The following is a 22845-nucleotide window of genomic DNA, read 5'->3' on the forward strand; positions in this document are numbered from 1 at the left end:
GACCCAGGTCCCAGTTAACCACCCAGGAGCAAGCCCTCTCCTCTGAGCGTGTAGAAAGGGGATCACAGGAGCCTGGGAGTTCATGTGTGGAAACACTCCTGGGGCCTAGGAGCTGAGCCCCCTATGGACACCACCTCTACCCATTTCCCACCTGACAATCAGGGAGGAGCAAAAGATGTGAGCCATAGAAGATAGAAAGTTCCTTTGTTGCTTTTTTTAATTTTTAAATTTTCTTACAAAAATTTAGGTGTTTACCAATACAGTCTTATTTTGGTTTTGTTTTTAATGCTTTTTGTCAGTGTTCTTCTTCTGTTTTTAAGTCACAAACAGCAGGCACTAGGCAGCAGTCCCCCGCTGCTGCCGAAGGTCAGTCCCAGAGGTGTGACTCAGGGCTCCGGCAAACAGGATTGGCAGCCATGGCCTGGGCCAGAGTCGCTCAGAGAAGGCTCCTGCCACACTGGGCTCCATGTATCCGAGGGCAGGGTGGGGGCAAGCACAGCCTGACACCCACCTCACTGCCTCCAGAGCCTCTCTGCACGGCCAGCCCCTGCCCGTGTTCTGTCTGCCATGCAGGGTGAGACTCAGAGCCCAGTGGATCCCCTCCATCTTCCAGAGTTAAACTCCTTCCCTGAGCCCCCCTCCCTGCTAGACTCCTCTGGGGCCTTGCACATACAAGAGCACACTCTTTTACATCACCAGCCCCAAAACAAAGCCTGGTGCCTTGTCCTGCCACCTCCCTGGGCCCCACCCTGGCAGCTCCACTGGCCTTCTCTCTCTCACTCACACACAGCACCATGTCAGTAAACAGCTAACTCAGCCTAAGGAGTTAGGAGGTGGGGCAGGAAGGGAGGTGTGTCCAGAATGTCCGGCCCTGGCTCCCAGGCGAGAGGCGCTGCCAACCCCTGGCGCCAGGGGGCTCCAAGCTCCACAGCAGGGTCTGTGAGGGCCGGCCCTGGAGTTCCCTTCTTCCCAAGATCAGATCCCTAAGAACAAATGGCTGGGCCCGAGCCCTAAGGAGGGAGAGGGGGAAGGTTGAGCAGGGTGGCCTGGTGGCTATGTGGACCCCTCCACAGGCTATGCCAATGAAAATGTGGATAAAGGCGGCTGCTATGAGTGGTGCAGGCTGACCCCAAGAGTCTGGGCATCAGGGCCAATCTGACTTGCTGGTCCAGGGGGGGCACTGTGCTTACGGCATTTAAATGTGGGGGAACCATCCCTGCTCTCTGGCCTTATCTCCTCTGGGTCCTTGATGACCTGGGCTGGGACTGAAGACCCAGGGAAGCATGTCCCTCTCCGACCTCAGCCTGTCCATAAAATGGGCATTTAAGCCTGATGAGTTTGAAGTCAGGGTCCCACCAGGGAGCACGAAGGGAAAGAACATGCAGCCAGCAGAGATTAACAAGAAGCCACTGCCCAGAGGACGGGAAACAGGTGAATGAAAAACCAGACGAGAGAACGTACCAGGCATGCAAGCTAGACCCAGGAGTCAACGGGCTGAGGCTTAGCGTCCCCCACGGCGTCCACCAGCCTGACCGCAGGCCTGCTGGGCCCAGGCGGAGCCTTCCTGCTGGGGTCGGGCTGCAGCGGACGGGCAGTGGGCAGGAGGGCGTTAGAGGCAGAATACAGCATGTTAGTCAGTGCTGACAGGTTGGGGCTGGGCTGCTCAGCGGGTAAGGCCAGAGACAGGGTGCACAGGAAGGGGAAGCTGAGCTAGTGTGGCTCACATAGATGCGGAGTGACACGTGGACACACACAGGCCTGTGCCCAAAGCCAGGGGATTGTCACAGAGTGGACTGGGAGGTGTTGTCATGGAGGCAGGACCATGGTGGGCCCTCACCCACTGCCCACTCACACACACAGGCAGAGAAAGATGAAGAAGACACACTTGCTCAGACTCCCCTGGCTCTGTGCGTTGTTCTGGGCAGCGTCCCTGTCCCGTGCCCCCTCTCTCCCAGTGCATGTGAGCTTCAAGTCACCTGTACCCATAGACTGACTCTGCTGGTAATGTTCCTGAGGCGGGAGGGCCGGTCCTCAGGCTTGATCTCCCAGCCCAACTGCCTTTCAGATGAGCTCCACCCCAGGCTGACTGGGCAGCCTAAACTCAGCACCTCGCCGGCGCCCCTCTCAGGCAAGCCCTAGCTATGCCACATCTCTAGGCACCTGCCCACAGCCACTTACTTTCAACGGTTCCTTCTCAGAGGCCTCCCCCGCAGGGTCACTGCCTCGAGCCCTCCGCTCCCTCCGGTCCACAGTAGAGTATCCATCTTGGGGTGGGGACATGAGGGGAACTCTGAGGGGCAGGCACCACAGGAGCAGATCTCCCTCTCAGCCCAGATGCAGGGGGGCCCACCTACCCTGCCCCAGCACTGTGTGGGAGGACTAGGTCAGGTCTTCTCACGACCCCTCCCATGATGGTGGCTCAGAACACACCAGCCCCCACCCAGTCCCCCGCAGCTGGCAGGCCAGACCCCAGCTAGGCACTGACCCCTCCCTGGCTGTCCACCCCCCTCACCAGCACCGCTAAACCAGATCTCTTCCAACCAGCACCTCCTTGGAAGACCTCTCCAGCACCAAACACACAAGACAAAACCACCTGGCCCATCTCAGCACCTCTCCCCTCCTCCTCCCCAGAAAACAAGACGCCCTGCATTATCTGCACTCACCTGGGCCAAGTGCCTCCATGGGGATCACGTCCCGGCTGCCCGGTTTCTCACCATCTGCAAGGCACAAGCCAGGTGGCTGGGGATACAGTGCAGTGGGGATACCAGAACAGACAGACCCCCAGCACAGCTGGCCTCAGGGACTCTTCATCACTAACTTCTTTGTACCATTCTGCCAGGCCTCTGTCATTGACAGCACCACCCCGGCTTAACATCAATGTGGACACCATGGGTGTAGAGGTGGTAGGAGGCTGCAAGCCAGGAAAGCTCCCTCCACACCTAGCCCTCACCTGCCTTGTCACTATCAGTGCCCCTGGGTAGAGGAGCATCTCATACCTTAGGGATAGGTTTCCATGCCCCCACTCGGTACTCACCAAGGCTCCTGTCCACCAGTGGCAGCGTGCTGTCATCAAAGCCTCCAGGACTTGGTGCTCCTTTGGGACCCTTGGCAGTAGCAGTGGCTGACTGTGTATGAGAAGAGGTACACAAAACAGACAGGATAGGGTGCAGGGTTAGGGGCACTCCTGTGGGGGACCTGGCCTGGAGAAGTGAAAGAGGGAAAGAAAGGCCAGGCAGGCCACACCTGGAAGCGCGCCTTGGTCCAGCCATCTTTCTGTAGGGCACCACGCAGCTCCTTGTAGCTCCATACAGTCTGTAGCACGTGGGATGCGGCCTTCGCCTCACGTACTGATTGGCTGCAGCCAGGTCCAGGGCGGGGTCAGCAACCGGCCACGCCCCCCTCCCACTGGGACCCCACCCTCCCCAGGCCAGGCCCTCAACCACCTGGTAGCGCCAAGTGCCACCAGCGCTGGAATGCCTCGGGCCTGTAGTAGTGAGCGTGCGTTGTCCAGGCTGTCGGACACGATCTCGTGGATGGTGTTGAGCACAGCCACCACCGTGTCCTCCTCCAGGTGGGCACCAGGTCGCGCCGGAGCCTGTGCATTGCGCACGTTCCGCACCAGCTCCGCCATGGCATAGCTCCCTGAAGGACAGGGGCAAGTGTTAGGACACGCCTCTGCTCACCCCAGCGGGAAGGAAGGGGATTCAGACGGGGCCTCCACCAGGAGAGCCCCAGGAAGCTGCAACGTCACCTGCCGTGTACAGGGGTTAGGCTCTGAGACCATTCAGGAAGACATGAGCTCCAGAATGACAGGGGCAGGGCCGGGCCCTTGACCTCCCCACCCTGCCAGTCCCTCTGCCCCTGCCCGTGGGACCCCAGAGCAGACCACAGGGCTCTGTATCCCAGCTCAGCCCCACCAGTGTTCTCACCAATGAGGTCCTTGTTGCGCCGGTCCAGCGAGAGGTTGCGCAGGGCAATGGCAACAGCGCGCACCACCTTGTCAGTCTCGGACTGCAGCAGCTCCACGAGCACCGGAAGCCCACGCTCCTTGCGCACCGTGGCGCGGATGTACGTGGCCCACTGTGGCAGTGGAGCAGGTAGGGTGCTCAGCACACTCAGGCATGCCTACATGTCAGGGCACTCTCCCACCTGAACCCTGGCTGTTCCCTCTGGCTGGACCCTCCTCCCTGGCATGACAAAGTCCTACCCAAGCAACTCAATTCTACCTCCAGCTTGCATCCTTTGTGCCCCAAACCACCCGGAACCTTGAACCTCCTGGACCTCGGGGAGACATGGTGTCCCCTACTCTCCCTCCCAACCTGGACAAAGTCAGAGGCAGGCACCAACAGGATACCTAAGATTTTCTCTGTCCCCTCCCTACCAGGCTTGGCCTCTCACCATCCAGTTGCCAGCGCTGAGGTTCTGCAGGGCGCCAGCGGCAGCCTCCAGGGTGTTAAAGTTCCGGCTCTCCGTGAGGAGGGAGAGGTAGAGACGTACCACCTCGGGCTGATACAGCAGCTCAAAGCCTGGGCACAGAGCACCCACCACCCACAGTCACCCACACCTGCCCCCATTATCCCCTCTCCTCCCAGGGTGAGAGTCAGCTGGGGCCAGGGATGGGTGTGGTGCAGTGAGGGAAAATTTAACATCAATGCATTCACTCTTTATGGGCCACCCAAGGGAGAAGGCATTCCCATTTCATGGAAGAACAGAAGCTCAGTGAGACGCAGTGGGTCTAAGTGAGGTCACTGTTCCTTTGCCCCTGGTGCAAAAGAAATGGTCTCGACCTGCCTGGCAGCCAGAGCATCCAGGAGGTCAGGGGTAGGGAGGGAGGTGGCAGCCAGGGTGGCTCCCCTAGCAACGGAACTCAAACTCCCTAATAGCAGAGCCAGCCCTCCCATGTAGATAGGCTGTACAACTAAGAGGAGGAGCCCTAGCAACAAGACCCACCCTCCCTAGCAACAGGGCCCTGTTCCCTCCTATGTAACTAAAGCTCTGTTCAGTGGCCATCCCTAGCAACAGGGCCTGCCTTCTCTGTCTACAACCTGCTCAACCACTCCGGGCTGCAGCAGAGTTGCCCCAAGGCACTCAGAGAGGAGGGCCTGAGCAGCCTTTCAGCTGGCCTGTACCCAAAATTACTCCCTCTCCCGGGTCCTCCCACCTGACATTTCATCACCCCCTCCGCATTCCTCATGCCTCCTTGGTCCCTCTACTCCAGCCTCCCTGGGATTCCTGTTCCCCAAATGCTCCAAGAACGTCCCCCATGCAACGTGTTACCCCTCAGGGTGTTTGCAGGAGCTGGTCCCACTGCCTGTGATGCTTTCCCCTAGACCTCCCATGGCCGGGGTCTTCCACCCTGCTTGGGGGTGTCTGGGCTTGCAGGGTGGGCTGTGGCTTGGGACTCACTAGGGCAGATCTCTCTTACTCAGGCTGGATTCCCAGTGCCAGCACACAGGGCTCCAGACAGGGGATAAGAAAGACAAACTGCTCTGCCCCCTGTGTGATCAGCCTCTGTACTAGATATGACTATACACCCCAACTCCCAAACCACCCTGAGTGAATGTGAGCTCCTCAGCTGATACTGGAAGGTCCTGCCCACCTGGTCTCTGCCCTTCACCGAAGGCCTCACTCTAGCCCCTCTCGTCTTTCACATGCTGTGTGACGTTGCAATCACCTGGCCTCTCTGTGCCTGTTCCCCCCACTGCCTGAAGTGACCCACGGAACTGACCCTGATTCTGAACCCTTAGCAGGTGCCCAGGAACTGGATGGTCCTCTGGGGAACCTCATACCTGTGGTCCTATTTTCCATCAGATCCCCAAGGCCCTTCAAGCCTGTTTAGTAGCACAAAGCTTCACTACCTGGATAGGCCTGTGCCTGAACTCTGCCTCTACCCACTCACCTTTGGCAGCCTCAGTTCGCTTGGGTAGGTCTAGCGTGTCAAAGTTCCGGTCCATCTCACCATCCTTCTTCCCTGGAACAGAGTAGGGGGAGGTGAAGCAGACTCTGCAGAGAATGGGTGTGCATCAGGAGGGCTGGACACAGCACTTTCCTTCCTGAAGCAAACCCAAGAGCGCCCCCAAGAGGCCTTGGCAATGGAACACTATTCTGTGTTTAGGTAGGCAGGGAGGGCCGGAGGAGGGCAGTCGTGGCAGTGGGGACTGTGGATGCCCCAGCCTTGCCCCCAGAAGCCAGAACTCATCTCCTTCAGATGCTGGGAGAAGCACTGCAGGCCACCCAAAGGCCTTGCAGCTGCCAGGAGCTAGGAGCCCAGGCTGGGTGGCAGGTAGGTACAAAGCTGAGGATTGGCAAGGACAGGATGTGCCTGGTTGAACAGTAAAGCAAAGCTGGGGCCAAGAGTCCCAGCCACAAGGAAATGCCCACCCGGGGGCAGAACCTGGTCCCAGGCTCTGCTGGCTAAGAGAGACCTTGGCCCACAGGCTGAACCCCTACAGCAGCCCCACCTAACACTTGTCAGCCTCAGCCTGCACACCTCCATGAATGAGCTCGCTATCTCCCACTCACCCTCATCTCAGATGAGGGAGCTGCTTCTCCTCTGAAAAGCAGCAGAACAGAGTTCAGATGATCTGGGATCCCAGCCTCATGGGGCCTCTCTGTCGTCCCTCTAAGCCATATATTGCCTCATTCCCAGGGACAGACTTTGTTCACTGTTACCCCTGGGGACGAATATACCCAGGCCCTGCCCCCTCTTTGGCTCTTCCTGCTCCAGCTCCAGCTCCAGCCCTGCAGACATAGCTGAGTCTGAAGTTATAGAGGAACAGCCTGTTGGCCTCCCAAAAGGTCCAGGGCTAACATTCCTGCCATTGTCATGCCTACACAGTTGTCATGGAAATGGCTGCTTGGAGAAGGGACTGGGGATGGGGCAGGGCCCTGAGACTGGACTGCCCTGCAGTTGTCATGGAGATAACTACCTAAACAATAGGGCAGGGGGCACCTCCCTGGTGCCCACTGCACCCACCAGGCCTGGACAGCAGGACAAACAGGGACTCACCTTGATGGAACCACTCCTCTGGGCAGCCGGAGGAAGCACAGGAGAGAGGAGACGAGCCTGAGTGGGCAGCAACCCCCCCACACCCTCCCAGGAGGCCTCAACTTCCCACTGAATACCCTGGGTTGAGTAGATGGGTCATGGTATCCTACCACAATTACTTTGGAGGGCTGAGTGCCAGCAAATGGGATAAGAAAGGGGAGGCCTGGAATCAGAACAGGTCCACATGATGGGGAGGAGTGGGTGAAGGCAGTGTACAGATGTCACCCGGCAGGTGCCAGGGAATGCAGATCCTGGAACCTGTACCTAGCAAATGCTGGTCAGGATGGTGTGAAGGCAGGGTGGGGTGCTGCCCTCAGGGCATCTCAGGGTCTTCAGGTGCTCTGTGAATGCCAGGAGGCAGCATCGTCTTTGGTACTTCCCAAACATGAACCCATAGAACCCTTCTCAGAGCTGAGGGACCGAGTCTAGGCAGCAGCAGGGACACCACACAGGTTCACTCCTGTCCTCCCCTGGGGGACCCACAGTGCAGATGAGGGAACGCCGGCCTGTCAGCTGGATGACCCAGGGGGCTGGGCCCAGCCTCCGAGGCTCCCGGCTTCCCCACCTGCCCATCAGGAGCTGACCAGGTGGTCTCTGGCTTCCGTGCCTGCCATGGGTATGGAAGAACTTTCAGCCTGGGGTTGCATGGGGAGTCCTAGAATGGTACCCCAGTCCCTCCCACACACCTTTGGCCTTCTTGCCACCGAAACAGCCAGCGTCATCCCGCTTCCGGCGCTGGGAGCCTGCAGTACCGCCTGGGGGCCCAGGCTCAGCCTCCTGGTACCTGTCGGCCCCAGGCACCTCCTTGTGCACATGGTAGGACAGGTTCCGCATGATACACACACAGTTCTCCACCGACTGTGGGGAGAGGAGAGTTGATGGAGCAGGGCCAGGTGGGCACGGAGACTGCTAACCTTCCTGGCAAAGACTGGCCACAGCCAGTGTGCACAGAAGGAACCAGGGATGCAAAGATGGGAAGGCCTAAGCTAGGGGGCCCATGTGGGTAAGAACTCCCAGAGAAGGGCTGAGGAAGAAAAAAGGTGGAAAACACACTGTGTGTAGGACCTCATCCGGGGCTTCAGGAATGTCCACTTCAGTGTGGCCACTATGAGATGGTCCATGCCCAGGGCGCTGCCCCAGACCGGTATGCCTACTCCCCCTGTACTGCCCAGATAGTTTAGGGCCCCCTGGGTCCGGTTCCTGCTCCATCTCCCAGAACCCTTTGTAGGAAGCTATGAGACTGCCCCTGCCCGGGACCTGCTAGAGCTCTCCCTGCCAGGCTCCACCCACCTTGTTGTCCGTGTCCTTCCTGCCCACAGCTGACTGCAAGGCGTGCAGCAGGGCGTCTACCAGCCCTTCACATTCCCGGAGGCGGCGCCGGGCCTCTGCACCATCCGAACTCACGTTCCTGGGTGGCCAAGAGCAAGCCCTGTGACCCCTGGCTCCCATGGCAAATTCCCAGCCCTCACCTGGCTTTGGGGTCTTGTCTTCATCTGTAAAACAGGCTCTGACACCACCCTGTTGGGGCTACTGACAGTGCCCTGACCACTGAGACCCCAGGAAGGAGCCCCAGCCTGGCATCTGTATGGCGCAGAGGGCCTTCTCTGATGACCGGCTGAATTGGAAATGGGCAGAAGTGGCTCCAGAGGTGTGAGTCCATTTGCAGGCAATTATGGGCTTTCCCTACCCCAGGGGCAGTTCTGGGCTCCACCTTACCCTGAGGTGAAGACCCCATAGGGCCACGGGGGTACATCCTGATGGACAGGCAGGACAGTGGGGAGCCAGCGCTGCCTGTGGGGACTCCACAGGGAATCCCAGGGTGGGAGGGTGAGGGCAGAGGTTGCAAGGAGGTAGAATGAGGCCTCTGAGGCCACCTGAAGATGAGGGTCCTGGCTCCCCCTACCCTGGCTGTCACGGTGATAGGAGAGTGTATCAAAACTGAGCAGGGCTGGGGCCATGGGGTACTACATGACAGCGTAGCAGACCTTGTCCAGAGGCTGCCCTTGGTGATGAGTACAGCCTCATCAGGCCCCATTCTCAGGACTCAGGCAGGAACTGTGGTATGGCTGTGAAGCTCCTAAGACTTGGGTGGCTAGTTCTCTTCCACACTTTATAGGACATGAGAACATGGGTATTCCCAGTTTTGCATGTAGGCTCTGGTGCCTGGCTCCCACCTCCTTGACCGGGAATAGCCCTGGGTAACCTCATAGGGAATGCCTAAGCCCAGCCCCCACCCACACCTCAAGCAGCCTGATGTGTTCTTGAAGACTGTTGTCCACTCGGCATCCCTTGGCTTGGAATCCTCGTTGGGCTCACGTTCCCAGCCCGAGTGGGGCACAATGACCTCATGGGTTAGTGTCTGCAGGCCGTGATCAATGATGACCATCTTCAGGGGCTCATAGGATGACAGGTTCCAGAGTGTACCTGCAGGATGCCATCAAGCAGCCAGTGCTGACCACACAGGCAGTGACCTCCCTACCTCCCCATGTGACCTTGCTCAGGACCTGCCCCATCCTTCGTCAGCCCTACATCAGACTAGAAGATAGGAAGTGACAAAAGCCATGAGGAGTGTTGGGTGCCTACCCTGGCCCAGGCAAGATGTGCACAGGCACTCAATAATAGCTACTGGCTGGGAGGAAGCACCAGAGGGGCTGGGACACAGAGGAAGGGCTGGCAAGGAGCCTGTGGCTAGACACACAGATACTTTCTCTTCCTCCATCCATTCTCAACCTCATGGGTGGATGGGACTACTGCTCCATTGGCTCTACCCAAAGTGGTCATGTGACCCTATCTGGCCAATTGGGTCCCATGAGGCACAATCACTCACCACTGCCCCACTGGAGGGTGGGACCAAGACGCTGGACCTGGAGAGTACAGGGACATGGGGGCAAGTGGAGAGGGGTCCTGCCTGAGGGGCAGCAAAGTCCAGAGATAGAGACACTGGGGACCACTCAGTCTGAGCCTGATGCCTACCCCCCAGCAGCTGGGACTCCTGACTAAATGGGTGGTGTGGGGGGGGGGTATCTTTTTCTGGCCAAGCCTCGCTCTCCTCCTCCCTGAGGGATGTGGGGAAGCCAGGTACCACTCACCTGTGACGAGCTCTCGAACCTCATTGTCCCGGGCAGCCCGCAGTAGGCGCACCAGGGCAGGCACACCGCCACAGTCACGGATGGCAGCCTTGTTGTCTGTATCTCGGCCATAGGAAAGGTTTCGCAGTGCTCCACAGGCCCGCCGCCGCACCTCTGCCCTTGGGTGGTCCAGCAGAGCGACGAGCAGAGGCAGGCCCCGCAGCTGCCGCACACGTCGCTTGATGCCCTCGTTCTCAAAGCACAGGTGTTGCAGATAGGCAGCCGCGTTGGCTTTCACGGGATCCACGGGGTGCCGCAGCATGGCCAGTACCTCTGGCAGCTCAGGGTCCCGCCAGCGTGGCTCCTTACGGGCGCTGTCCACTGAGGGCGACCGCCGTACCACCCGGTCCAGGCTACCCAGGCTGCCCCGTTCTGGCTGGGCCAGGGGTGCTGTCGCAGCTGGAAACGGGGGCCGCTCCTCCATCAGCTCACCGCCATCATCTGCCACATCCTCATAGGCCCTGTGCAGGCAGGCAGGGCACATGAACATCTCAGCACTGTCACAAGATGCCTGCTCCAGAGTGGCATCACTATACTTTCTCCAGGGGACCATGAACCCATTAAGGGCAGGGATAGGCCAATAACCTCGGTATTTGACCCCAAGCACCGAGTGGGTGCTGAGAGTCATGACCTAGGCCAGCAAGAACAGACTCCCAGACAATGATGGAGCCAAACACCAGCCAATGGTTACCAAGGCTTGCATCAGGGAGCTCACTCACTCTCATCACCATGCAGTGTTCCCCAATTCTGAGCTAAATGCGTTTCTATGAAACATCTGTGTCCATGACTGGGAGTCCTGCCTTTCCATGAGGCCCATCTCTGCGATGCAGGATCTGCCAGGATCTGCAGGTAGGAGGTGACCCTCCCCTGCACACAGCCATCCTGGTGGGACTCTATGAGGGGCATTCAGGCCACCAGTCCCCCAGAGCATAAGATGTCTCTGTGGGTTGTCATCATCAAACCCACTTCCTAGGGCAGAGATTAAGGCTAGGAGGGGTCAGGTGTCTTGTCTGCGGTCACACAGCACAATCCATATGAAGGCTGTGATCACGTTCCCACTCTACAGATAGAGGAACTGAGGGCAGAGATGACAGAACCAGAGCCTGTGCTGGGAAGAGCTGGGTGGCTTAGGTTCTGGCTGCTTTTGTAGGGGAAACTGAGGCCCAGGGAAAGGCTGGAGCCTCAAACTCAGAGAAATGTGCTAAGCCTCTTGTGCTCATGTCTTCATGGTTATCTGACTAGAACAGGGCTAGCAGGCACTGGGCACTGTCACTAACCTCCCTAATGTCCTAGACCCACAGGGAGGGTACCAACTGCAACTCCACCATCCCAGAGGCTGCCCTATTGCTGTCTTTGAAAAGAGCTCAGTCCAATTCAAACTAACATGTGTAACTTAGCCCTGGCAGCTACACTTCCTGTGGAGGATTCTCTGGTGGGGGAGTGGAAGGCAGACTTCCTGGAGGCAGTCAGTGGCCGGACACAGGGTGCTCACCTGGTGCGAAAGCCACGCCCACACTCAGGCCTCCTCCTAGTGGCAGTGCCATAGTCAGGCTCCAGCTCCGGGCCACCCTCGTCATCGGCAGCCAGGCTGCGTGTGTCATCCTCCAAACCATATGGTTCCGCCTGAAAGCGCTCGGGCTGGGAGCGGCCGGCTGGCGGCACAGGCTCAGGGCCTGCAGGGAAGGCCTCACGTCGGCCAGGCAGTGTGAAGCAACCATCCACAGGGCCTGGGCCAAGGGGGCCACGTGGGGGCCGCACACCCAGCCCACGGGATAGACTGCCGTAGCTGGGGACATCACGGGGCTCAGTGCCGTCGGTAAAGCTGCCCCCACTGCTGAGGTAGGCACGGGAAAGCGTGGCTGCTGGGCCACCCCCACGTAGCAGGAAGTGTCGGTCCAGGGGGCCATCTGCGAAGGGGCCTAGCGGGGGGCCGCCGTCCAGCAGGGGGAGGCCATCTGGGCCTACAGGCACTTGGCGCACTGTTCTCGTGGTCACCGTCTTGACCGTCTTGGTGACCTGGTGGGTAAGTGGGTGGCCAATGGGCTGGGCAGCCTGAGAGGCCTGGACACTGCCCCAGCAGGGCCAGGGTGGCCTAGATCTTCCACCTGAGCAATAGGTGGCCCCTGGGAGGCCACTCTATAAACAGAACTATGGCTACACAGCCTACTTGCCCATTGCCTGGGCCCCGCCATACCTTGGTCTCAGTGCGCCGGGTAGTACCATCTTCTGATGTGACAATGGACACGTGAGAAGTAGGTGTACCAGGGTCCTCCTCTACTGTCACAGTCTCCTCCAGCACCTCGGGCGCCTCTGGCATTGTGGCCAGCGAGGCCTGGCTGCCCGGGCTCTGTTCCTGGGCAAGACGGGGCTGTCAGTGTGAGGAGCCACAGTTCACCCGGCCCTGGAGTGCAGATGCTTGTACTGGCCTAGATGCCAGGAGTGCCTTCATCCTACCCCTGGAACCCATGGACCCTAAGGCCTGTCTCAGAAACAGCTAGTGAAGACAGCAGCTCCAGTCTTGTCTCTGAACACCATGGGTGCCCTGGGGGCTGACCTTCCCCAATGCTGGGGCCTCCTTGGGCTGAGTTGGCAGATGAAGCCCCTGACCCCAGTAGTGCAGTCTTGGGCAGCCCTGTCTGAGCTGCAAGGTTCCTGGCTGCTACAGGTTCCTGGTGGGGCAAGGAAGTTGGTGGGATCTGCACGTTGCTCTCCTGACATGGCTCACTAGCCCTGGCTGGGCCCTCCCAGTATCCTGGGCGTCCTCCCTGACCCACCCCAGAAGCCTCCAGTGCAGAGGCCTTGGGATAGCAGTTTCAGCACTGCTCACTGACTCCTCGTGGCCACGCCCAGGCTCCCACTGTTCCCAAGGCCAGCTAGACGCCCTCGCAGGACAGAAATACCCAGTTCCCAGAATGCCCAAAATACCCTTGCTCCTTCCGGCCTGGACACTTGTTGGGTGTTGAGTGGGCACAGCCTGGCCCTACCTCATTTGGCCCAATGGTTGGTGCCCCCCCTCGAAATGCAGAGTGTTCTATCAGAGCCCAGAGATGGTAAATTCAGGCCGGGTGTACCTAGTTGGTCCCTGACAGGAATCCTGGTCCCCTCCCCACATACCTCTCCCCAAGTCTGTCCAACCTCAGTCACCCACCTCATTCTCAACCTGCAGCCCTCCCTTGCCTTCCTCTCTGCAGGGGCTGACCATGGTAGAATTACAGGCAAGATGGCTCTGGACAAGGCCCTCTTAAGGCCCATATGCCTATGGCCCGACTTGCCAGTGGAGAAACTGAGGCTCAAGGAGGACAGGCCAGTCCATAGCAGAGCTGAGCAGACTCCTGCTGTGCTGATTGGCAAAGGGGCCTGAGAGCCAAAGTCTATCTACCCCTGGGCCTCTGACTACATGGGTCCTCCACACCATGCCAATGTCCTAGGATAGCATCTGGCCAGGATGGGTAGGGGCTGAAACCCAAGCTGCAGTGGGCAGGCAAGTGGGGGCACATTCCTGGGCAGCCAGGGCCAGGTCAGCAGGAGGACAGGACCTGTTCTGTGGCTCAGATACTGTGCCTTGAAGGATCAGTCCCCCATCTGGGCCCCAGGCCTCTGAGGCCTACACAGAAATGGAGCTGAGGCCCAGGGAAGGGCATACTCATATCTGCCTGCCACCAGACCCCTACTCTGTTCCTGGCCCTGGGCCTGAGCAGTGTGTAAGGCTAAGTGTCCACAGCTGCCCTAGGGTCTGCCTCCCTAGGTCCTCAGGGTGTGAAGTCTCCTCAGGTTAGTGTCCTGACCTGAAAAAAAATGCTTAACTGAACATAGTTGTTGAGGTTCTGGGCCCCTGAAAACTCTTCAGGGGTCCAGAGAGATGCCTGGACCATGTCAGAACAGGTGTATCCCCTGGGTTTTTGGTGACACAGGAAGGAAGAAATCACAGAATGCAGCCTCTTCTCCCAGAAGCAGGACCTCGGAGGACAACAATATGTGATTTTATAAAAAGGAAAATTGAGGCCTGACAGAAGGGAGAGGATTGACCAGGACTTCACAAACCTGGGGAATTTCAGGTATCCACAAAAAAGGCAAGCTTTGCAAGGCCTTTTAGCTACACCTCACCCCTTGTGGGCCACAGCCTTGGTTGCCACTCAGTGTTGCAGGTGGAATGACCATTGGGGACCTGGCCAGGAAGGAGGAACATGTTCCCTGGGAAAGAGAATAAACTGAGACCCTAAATAGGGACATACTGGTGAGCTGCCAGGCAAGGTGGCCTGGCCTCTTCTCTGAGGGCATTGGGAGATAGTTCTGGAGCAGATTCAGGGACAGCCTGTCACTGCTGAGGCCTCGGCTACCCCACCTGTATTTGGCAACTATGGGATCAAATGTGTGGCAGGCACTGAGCTCTCTCTGCCAGGCTCTGGGAGCCAGGCGTGGAGGGGTCTAGGACCACACGTTGGTGGCTGCAAGTGAAGGGGAGGGGTTCAGAGCAAGACTGACAGGAGGGGACCAGAGCACTGTCAGGAGGGCATGGGCCCTGAGTAGACTTGCATACATTTGCATAATTAACACTCTCAGAGAAGAGCCTCCTACTCCCTGGTTAGGGGGTGAGTGTGAGGAGGGAGGAGGAGGAGTAAGCAAACCTCAGACCTCAATGCTACTCTGAGGCTCAGTTTATTCTCACTCTAGTCTATGGTGAGGGTCTGACACAGTGCAGTGGGGGGACAAAGGGATGCAGGTCTAGGAGAGCCAAGTTCACCCCCCCACCCCCCACCAATGAGGCCTGGCAACCCTGCAGCATCGCCTACTAATACCCAACCCAGGCAGCCCGGTAGTGGGATCCTGAGGCCCCAAGAGCCCCACTGGCAAATGACCTCAGGGAGCTAAAAATGGGTGATGACTTCACCCAGACGGGCGGGCAGGCAGGAGCGTGAGTCAGCCTGTGATCACAGGAAGGCCTGGCCCCCGTTACACACTCCTGGGCACACATGCAGATAAGGACCTAGATACACATGCATGTACCTGGTTCCTCCAACAGGGACGTATGCACATATACATACGTATGTATGAGCACCCAGCCCAGTGCACAGACCCAAGCACATCAACCCTAACAGCCCCCAGTGCACAGTGCCCACTGCCTCCGGAGGGACTTGCACATATGAACACATCCCATCACCTCCTCCTACCTCCTATCTCTGTGTCCAACTCCCTAGACATCCACTCAACCACTCACTATGGGAGTTTCAGAGCTGGCAGCAGAGTGGGGAACCAAAAGCCTACAGTAGGGAAAGGCCCAAGGTCAACCTGATGCTCAGGCCTCTATAACGTTATATCTTTGGGGGTAGTGACATGGGATGGACTGATGACCAGCACACAGTTAGCACTCAATAGAGGCAGTTGCCCAGGGTGAATGCATCCCCTCAACTGGCTTCAAGACACTGGTCTAGGGCTGCAGGTCCACCTACAGCATACCCCAGGGACCCCTGGCCCTGCACCTGAGGTTCCCCCCTGCACCCCAGACACGGGCACCAGCCTGGACACACCACCCTTAGCCCTTCTCCGTATCCCAAATCTTGCCAAATCCTGTCGACTGTCTCTTGTCACCTTTCCCCAGCCCTAACTTCATTCTTGCCCCTCTTCCTGGGACCACTGACCTGCCTCCCATTACCTACCTCCAGGGCCCAAACTATCCCCTGGCACTCCCATCCATGGTCTACCTCGTCCATGGCCCACAGGTCTGGCCCAGAGTGGGGCTCCTGTCCAGACCTGGGGTTTCCCATGGGCTCCCTTGAACTTGTGGGAGGGGCGTGGCCCAAGACTCCAAGCCCAGAGCCAGAGTGGCCAGTACTCAGAAAGGTAAACCCACAACTAGTCACCACTGCTCTCGAGAGGGTCCCCAGAGGCATGGAGCTGGGAATAGCAAGAGGGCCCTAGGCTCTGTCACACACCTGGAGCTCAGCTTCCTCATCTGGAAGTGGGAAGTACCTAGGGTATCAAGGCCATGGGACAAGGGGGATAGTGCCAGTCCCACCTTTGTGGCCTGATCTAAGGAATGTGGGGAGTAGGAAACAATGTGGGACAATGTGTAGAGGGGCAGCCACCTGGGCAAAAGCCCACAACAACCTCTGAGGTACATGTGGGAATGGCAGAGAGAAGGAACAGGGATACAAGCCAAGTTATAATGGTGGAGTCTGGACTGGGGTCGCAGAGGCTCACCAACTGCACTTGATAGATGAGAACTCATGGTATGTATCATGAAAAACAAACCTCAGTGCAGGTGCCCCACCCTGTCCATGGTTTCACCTGCACACAGGGAATGCGTTAAGGTGGGATGCCACACCTGGTTCCCACAATCCCCAGTCCTGGCTCACAGAGGGCGCAAGACAGCTGGTACTGAATAAATGAATGAATGAATGAACGAACGAGTGGGAAGAGTAAAGGAATGAAAGTGTCCCCCTGCCCCCTCCACCCCCAGCACAGTCATCACGGATAGAGTCCAAGACAATCCAGGCTGGGTCTCTCACCAGAGAGTGAGCCCTTGGCTACCACAGATGTCCTCTCTTGATGCCCACAGCCTCTGCCCAGCCCTGGCAGGTGGGGAGCTCACACCTCCACAGCAGCAGTCCACCTGCCAGGGCTTGCAGTCTACACTGAGTGGCCAAGAGGCCAGGGGGCAGTTGGTGCCCAGCAGACACCACTGGTTGCAGCGTTGCAGGGGATAGCAGGGCTGGCTTCACCCATCGCAGTTTCTCCAAGCCCAGCCCACATCCAACAGCTACACAATGGCCCCAACTCCCCCCAGCTGACCCCTACATCTCTGGGACAGTCACTGGCCAGACCCTAGGGGCCATACCAGAGATGCACAGCAAGCAGAAACCCAGCTGCCAAAGGTAGGCAGGAGTGATCTACCCCCTAATCACAAAGGGCCTGGGGCAGTTGCTCCTCCAGTCAGCCTCCGTTTCCCTGCCTGTTACTGGACCACAAACCCTCTGAGTACAAGGTGCGGGTAGCCCACACGCCTCCTTCCAGCTCCATCCCAGTACTGGGAGGCTGACTGACCGGGTTTCCCTCAGAGACCCCCTCCCGCCTCCGCACGTGGGCAGGGCCCTCCTCCACTCCTCCCCTCACGTGCGCTGCCGAGGCAGACAGGGCTTCCATTAAAGCTCCGGAAGCTCCTTCTCTGGTCCCCAGAGTCAGAGCCCGCGCTGGGAGTGTGAAGGGGAGGGGAGGCCCACCAAGCTCCCCAGGGAGCAGGAGGCCTAGCCCGGCTGCTCTCTCTTGACTCGGCATCCCTCCTGCACGGAGCGGCTGCTCAGGAAGTCTCCCACCCACTACCCAAGACCTAGGCACCTGTCCTGGGCGCTGCCTTACGGTGCACCCACCCCGATCCCTGCCTTCTTCTTGGCGCGGAGTCGCACCGCCTGGGGTCCTTGCACCGGATCCCCAGAGACCTCGTGGCCCCACCCCGCGCCTTGCACACACCCCCTCCCCCACCCCCGGGCATCGCGCTCACTCCACCGCCCCTCCCGCCCCGGGCCGAACGGCGGCGCCGGTCCGAGGCACAGACAATAGCCGCCTTCGGCCGGCAGCTCCACGGAACAAAAGCAGGTCCTCCCGGGAAGGCCGGCGCCCCGCCCTCCGCCGCCGGGCCCCAGGGATGGTGCCCCCAAGCCTGGGACCGAGTTCCCTCCAACCTGTCTGAGTTCGGCCGGCATCGGGCCGGGCTCGGCGGGGGGGTGGGGGGCTCGGGTCGTTAAGGGCGGCGGCGGCGGCGACGGCAGCGGCGGCGGCAGCTGAACCGGGATCGGCTCCGGCGCCTCGGCCGCTCGGGCTCGGGCTCGGCGGACTCGCTCCCCGCGGGGGCGGATCTGGCGGCGGTCACGGCTAGCAGCCAATGGAGCGGGGCCGCGCCCAGGCGGGGCGGGGCGGGGCGGGGGTCGGTGGGGCGGGGCGAGGTCCCGCCCCCTACCCCCGCAGAGCGCGGCTCTGCAGCCAGGGCAGGGCCAGGGTTGCCCCTAACTCTGCGGCAGCGCGTCTGGGCTCCTCGTTCCTCTCCTCCCCACCGTTGGGGTGACATTTTCCCGCCGAGTGACTTTGGCCAAGTCCTGCTTCCCAGGACTCATTTTGCCTCCAGTATAAGAGTTCACGGGCCCCTCCCCGTGTAGAATTGGGGAAACAATTCTGGCAGAGCAGGGGCCAATGCAGCCATCCTCAATAGTACAAGCTGCTCTAACTTCGATTAGTTGCCCCCTGCTGTGAAATGAGGGCTGATCAGACAGTTGTTACAACGATGTCAGCACCACAAGGCCTCTCGGGACTTCCAGATCTGGTCCAGGCCCTTGCCCAAAACCCCATGACGGACCCCCACAGAGCTCAGTTGGGGCCTGCCAAATGGACCTGCACTGATCCACTTGTCTTGGGTTCTCCCCATCAAGATACAGAGGCCCCCCACTCTCTGATAGGTGTCAGAGCAGATCAAATGGGGGTGGGGAGGTGCTCAATTGTTAGGTGACCCTGGGTGAAAGCTCTTGAGGCCAAACTAGCTTCAGACACTCTCTCTTCCATGCCTTTGATCCACTGGGAAGTGGTGGGTGGGGAGTGGTATCAGAGGGTCTGGTTTAATCAGAGCTTCTCCAAACCAGGGTGCACTCCAGCCTAGCGTGAAGGTACGGCCACACCCTGGGGAGTCTGGCTGTCCTGGATGGAAACACAGACACAGAAGGCTGGTTTGGGCTGGGGCTCTCCTGGGTCATACCCTACAAAGGCAAGCCAATGACTCTTATATCATGAATAAGGGCACTAGGCTCTGAGATGAATAACAGCAAGGGCAAGCCCAAGGAGGTCCATGGGTCTGGCAAGAGAGAAGGGCAGGGCCTGGGCTTCCTGCCCCCTCCCGCTTCTCCCTAGACCCCACTCAGAAAACCCAGCCAGTCCCCCAGGGGCCACTCTTCTTCCTGGACATGTCATGTACATAGGCCATGCAGCCAGCATACTCAAGCACTCTGGGTATCCACTGCATGTGGATCTGAGCCTCAGTTTTCCCACCTGCACAGGGATGAGTTGCCCTGACCACTGGCCCCTGTATCCTCCATCCATGGCAACCTCACATGGAGCCACCTGGGATAGGAGCAGCAGCAGGAGGAACTGGACCACTCCCCTGAGGAACTTACATTTGAGCTGCTTCGGCCTTCTCCCAAATTTCACCAGCTGCTAGTGCCCCAGCCACATACCTACCTTGGCCTAACCCAGGGCTGGCAAGGTTACTAAAGGTGTTCTCCCATGAGGAGAGGCCAGTAAGGGCTGGTGAGGGCTGGTGAGGGCCAGCCCTGCTCCAGCCAGCTGTTTGGTGGGGTGGAGCTCTTCCTACTGGAGGATTAAGGGCAGGTGGCCATGACAGTGGCACAATCTGGGGAGCATGGCAGTAGCCCTTAGCCTCTCAACCCCTGAGCTCCAGCTACCTGTCCTGCCACTGGCCCTGAGCTTCACAGATTCCAGCTTTGACCCTGAAGACCAGCTCCAGGAAGCCCTGGGCTCAGCAGGTAGGTCACTGGGCATCTCTTGCTGAGACAAATCTGGGAAGCAGTTTTGGCATCAAGGCTGCCAGGCCTAGCCAGCGGATACGGCCCCACCTCCCCCAATGTCCCCATCAGCCCTGCCAGTCCAGCCACAGCCCTGGGAACACATGCTCTCTCCGATCTCACCCTGAGAAAACCATCTCCTCGCAAGAGACAGAAAACCAAAGGCTGGCCGGGAAGGCAGTGGGTGGGGAGGGGTCGGGAGGGGTGGTGGCCTGAGGTCTTTAGTTCACAGCCCCAAGGAAGCCAGGGCAGCTCCAGGCTATGGGAACATCTTTCTGTGGGGGCATCAACCCTCTGGGCTGGAGGCTAAAGACCTTTCCGGCCTAGGAGGACTAGATAGAGAGCCTGGCGCCTGAAGGATGGCCTCAAGGTCACTGACTGCCACTGTCCCCATGTGCCCCAGCTGGGCTGCTCTGCTCCCCAACCACATCTGGGGGTACAGGCCTCACCCTTTGGAGTGCCTGAGATCCAGGGGGTGGAGGGGGTGGCTCTTGCACCTAGCCCCATCCTGCCTCAGGCCTGGCTTCCTATGGACTGGCTCTGTGGCCCACCTCAGCACCAGGGGCTTGGAAAGACAGCTCCCCAATGGTGGGGGCTGCTGGTGGGTCTGGGCCCTCTGGAGACATGTCTGACTGTATGCCACGCTGAGCTGTGTATGTGGATTGCCCACAGACAAATGAGAACATCAAGGCTCTTGGGGTTAAGATCATTCGCCAGGTCCCCCAACCTGACATAGGCTGTTGCTTCTGAGCCCTCCGTGCCCTAGCTAGGCAAAGCTAGCCCAAATGGGTCAGTCTCAATCGAGACCAATACCTTGCTCCCTTTCTGTCCAGCCACAGAGGTCCAGGCTGCCCCAAGCTGCCAGCAGCCTATCTGGTTCCCTGGAGCTGGGGCCCAGTGACCAGAGCATGTACTGGGGGACACACTGTGAGGAGGTGTGGCTGCCAGGTTTTGGAAGGCAATGGTGCTATGCCTGCTCATGGAAGTGAGCCAGGGAAACTGAGAACACTACTGGCAGGATCCTCTAGGGTCATTCTGAGAAACCCTGAAGACTCAGTAGGCCATGACATCCCAGGCCTCTGGGACAGGTAGTGAGAAGGGGCAACAGTGGAAGTCCTGTAGGGTGGACTCCTACCCAGGGAGCCACCAGGGACAGCTCTGCCCTGCCTATCACCTGCTTTGTGCCTCAGTCAATAATATGAACTGAAAAGTAACAATATGAACTGAAAAATCACACCAAACTCCAGGTATCCCACATTTTCTCATTCTGCCCCTACCACTCCATAAGCCGGTGCTCTTCCTGCCCCATCTGCAGATCAGGCACTGGGATACAGTGGTGGAAGGAGGAGTCCTGGCCATCTGACTCCTGACTTTAAAGTTCTCAGGGCCTGGCCTCAGAGCAGACAAGGCTCCATGCATCTTGGGGCTGAGTTGGGGCCTGAGCCCAGTCTAAGGGCAATGGCTGGTGGGGAAATTGAGCATTCTAGGTCACCCTCTGAGCTGCAGTCAGAGCCTGGGGCCTTGCTCGAGCCTTACCCTAGGGCTGACTCACTGATGCATGTGACGAAGGAGAATACCATGGCAAGGAGACTCCAGGACTGGCAAAACCCTCAGGGTCACCAGGGTGACCACTGAGCTGCTCAGAACAGACCCTGCCCAGCTGCCTGGGCTCTGAGGACTCACTTGAGTGGAGGGTGCCATTCTGAGGATTGGGCTGTGTCCTGCCCATTCATCACTTGGTGTCCTACACACCCAAGTGAGACTTCCAGCCCCCCTTGGGGTCCCATTTTCCTCCCCTCCTCGGAAGTCCCAGGAAGTCTTGCGATAAATCATTCAATTCAATGCTGGCTTGTGGTCCACCAAGGCCCCTTGATTGTTTCCCAACTTGGCCATTTTCACCCTTCCTGACTCACTGGGGTGTTACCTGCAGGACCAGCTGTTGCCAAGCCATCGGCAGGGGCTGCCCACTGCCCACACCACCACTGCCCACACCAGGCTGCTGGGCGCGCTCCAGCTGCAAGGCAACATGGCGCCTCTCCTGCTCCAGAGCTCGCGTCAGTCTCTCAAAGCGGGCCTCCTGCTCCTTCACTGAGGCCAGGATGCTGGCAGCTGAGTGCACGTTGCAGTCCTCCATGACCAGGATGCCGGCAGGCTGCAGGCAAAGCAGAGCATGGTCAAGGTGGGGCTGGGATGGAGGCCTAGAGAGGCCATCATAGGCCCCCTGCCCACTGCACACATAGATCATAGGACTCACTCCCAGACCAGAGCATCCAGCTCTCCAGAGAGAAGCTGCATTGATTAAATTCTAAATTAAAAGCCGTTAATCCGAGGCTGGCCAGAAGAAGCAGGCTCCCTCCCTGCAGAGTGTAGGGCTCTCAGCCGGGAGCCCCTGCTTCCTGCCAGGTTCAGCAGAACCTGAGGTTCTGGGTATCCCAGAGTCCTCTGGGAAGGGAAGGGTAGGAAGAGCTGGTGTGACAACCTCTCAGACTTCCCAGGCCCTCTGCTGTCCATAGCACATGCCAGTTCATCCCAACCTCATGGGGCTAGCACAGACCCACCTCACTGAGGCAGATGCTCTGTGGCCCAAAGAAATTGGGAAACCCATCCACAGCCACACAGCTGGTGTGGCAGAGCTGCTGTACCAGCGGGCAGGGAGACAGAAGCCATTCCATGGCCTCCTGGTGGGTCAGATACTGAGGCAGGTGAGGAGATGACACTGGTCTACAGACCAGCAGTCGGGCCTCCACTCACAGCCACACTGGCTGGGAACGAGAGTGGCATTTACCCACATGGCAGAGTAAAATTCAAGTTTAGCCTGGTTAGATTCTGCACCCAGAAGTGGCCCATGTGTCTCACGCCTGATCTGGAGGGAGGTTGAGGGCAGGGTCCCAGGCATCTGAGGCCCAGTCTGTGGGGAAGGTCAGGCCTGCCTGGGGCCCTGCCCACTGCTGTTCCTGAGGGCCCCAGGATGGTGGGTGGGGGTGGCAGGGACTTGGCAGCTGCAACAACAAGCCAGCACTTTCCTCGCTGCTTGCTCCCTGGCTGCCCAGCATATTTGTTTTTCATGAACAAAAAGAAGCAGGGGAAGCATGTGGAGCACAGACCCAGG

At 58.9% G+C, this 22845-nt stretch overlaps 1 protein-coding gene across 4 annotated transcripts in view; it reads right to left on the reverse strand.

The window, feature by feature from the left end:
- Positions 1-199: 199 nt before the first annotated feature.
- The window catches only part of ARVCF (ARVCF delta catenin family member), a 49402-nt gene continuing 26756 nt past the window's right edge, over positions 200-22845 (reverse strand). The window contains exons 3-20 of one of the 4 annotated variants that reach the window (XM_030292472.1): positions 21661-21888; positions 12371-12529; positions 11669-12192; positions 10138-10637; positions 9289-9472; positions 8339-8456; positions 7735-7906; positions 7010-7027; positions 5900-5971; positions 4399-4526; positions 3930-4080; positions 3444-3642; positions 3244-3355; positions 3035-3125; positions 2664-2717; positions 2179-2264; positions 1462-1578; positions 200-1010 (exon numbers count right to left, since the gene is read on the reverse strand). In XM_030292472.1, coding sequence (XP_030148332.1) covers positions 1474-1578; positions 2179-2264; positions 2664-2717; positions 3035-3125; positions 3244-3355; positions 3444-3642; positions 3930-4080; positions 4399-4526; positions 5900-5971; positions 7010-7027; positions 7735-7906; positions 8339-8456; positions 9289-9472; positions 10138-10637; positions 11669-12192; positions 12371-12529; positions 21661-21870 — 2883 coding nt within the window. In that variant the 5' untranslated portion in view covers positions 21871-21888 and the 3' untranslated portion in view covers positions 200-1010; positions 1462-1473. The remainder of the gene's footprint in view (positions 1011-1461; positions 1579-2178; positions 2265-2663; positions 2718-3034; positions 3126-3243; positions 3356-3443; positions 3643-3929; positions 4081-4398; positions 4527-5899; positions 5972-7009; positions 7028-7734; positions 7907-8338; positions 8457-9288; positions 9473-10137; positions 10638-11668; positions 12193-12370; positions 12530-21660; positions 21889-22845) is intronic. The other 3 variants (XM_030292473.1, XM_030292475.1, XM_030292476.1) reach the window with 3 other exon arrangements.

Source organism: Lynx canadensis, chromosome D3 (assembly GCF_007474595.2).
Source record: "Lynx canadensis isolate LIC74 chromosome D3, mLynCan4.pri.v2, whole genome shotgun sequence".
Classification (NCBI taxonomy): domain Eukaryota; kingdom Metazoa; phylum Chordata; class Mammalia; order Carnivora; family Felidae; genus Lynx; species Lynx canadensis.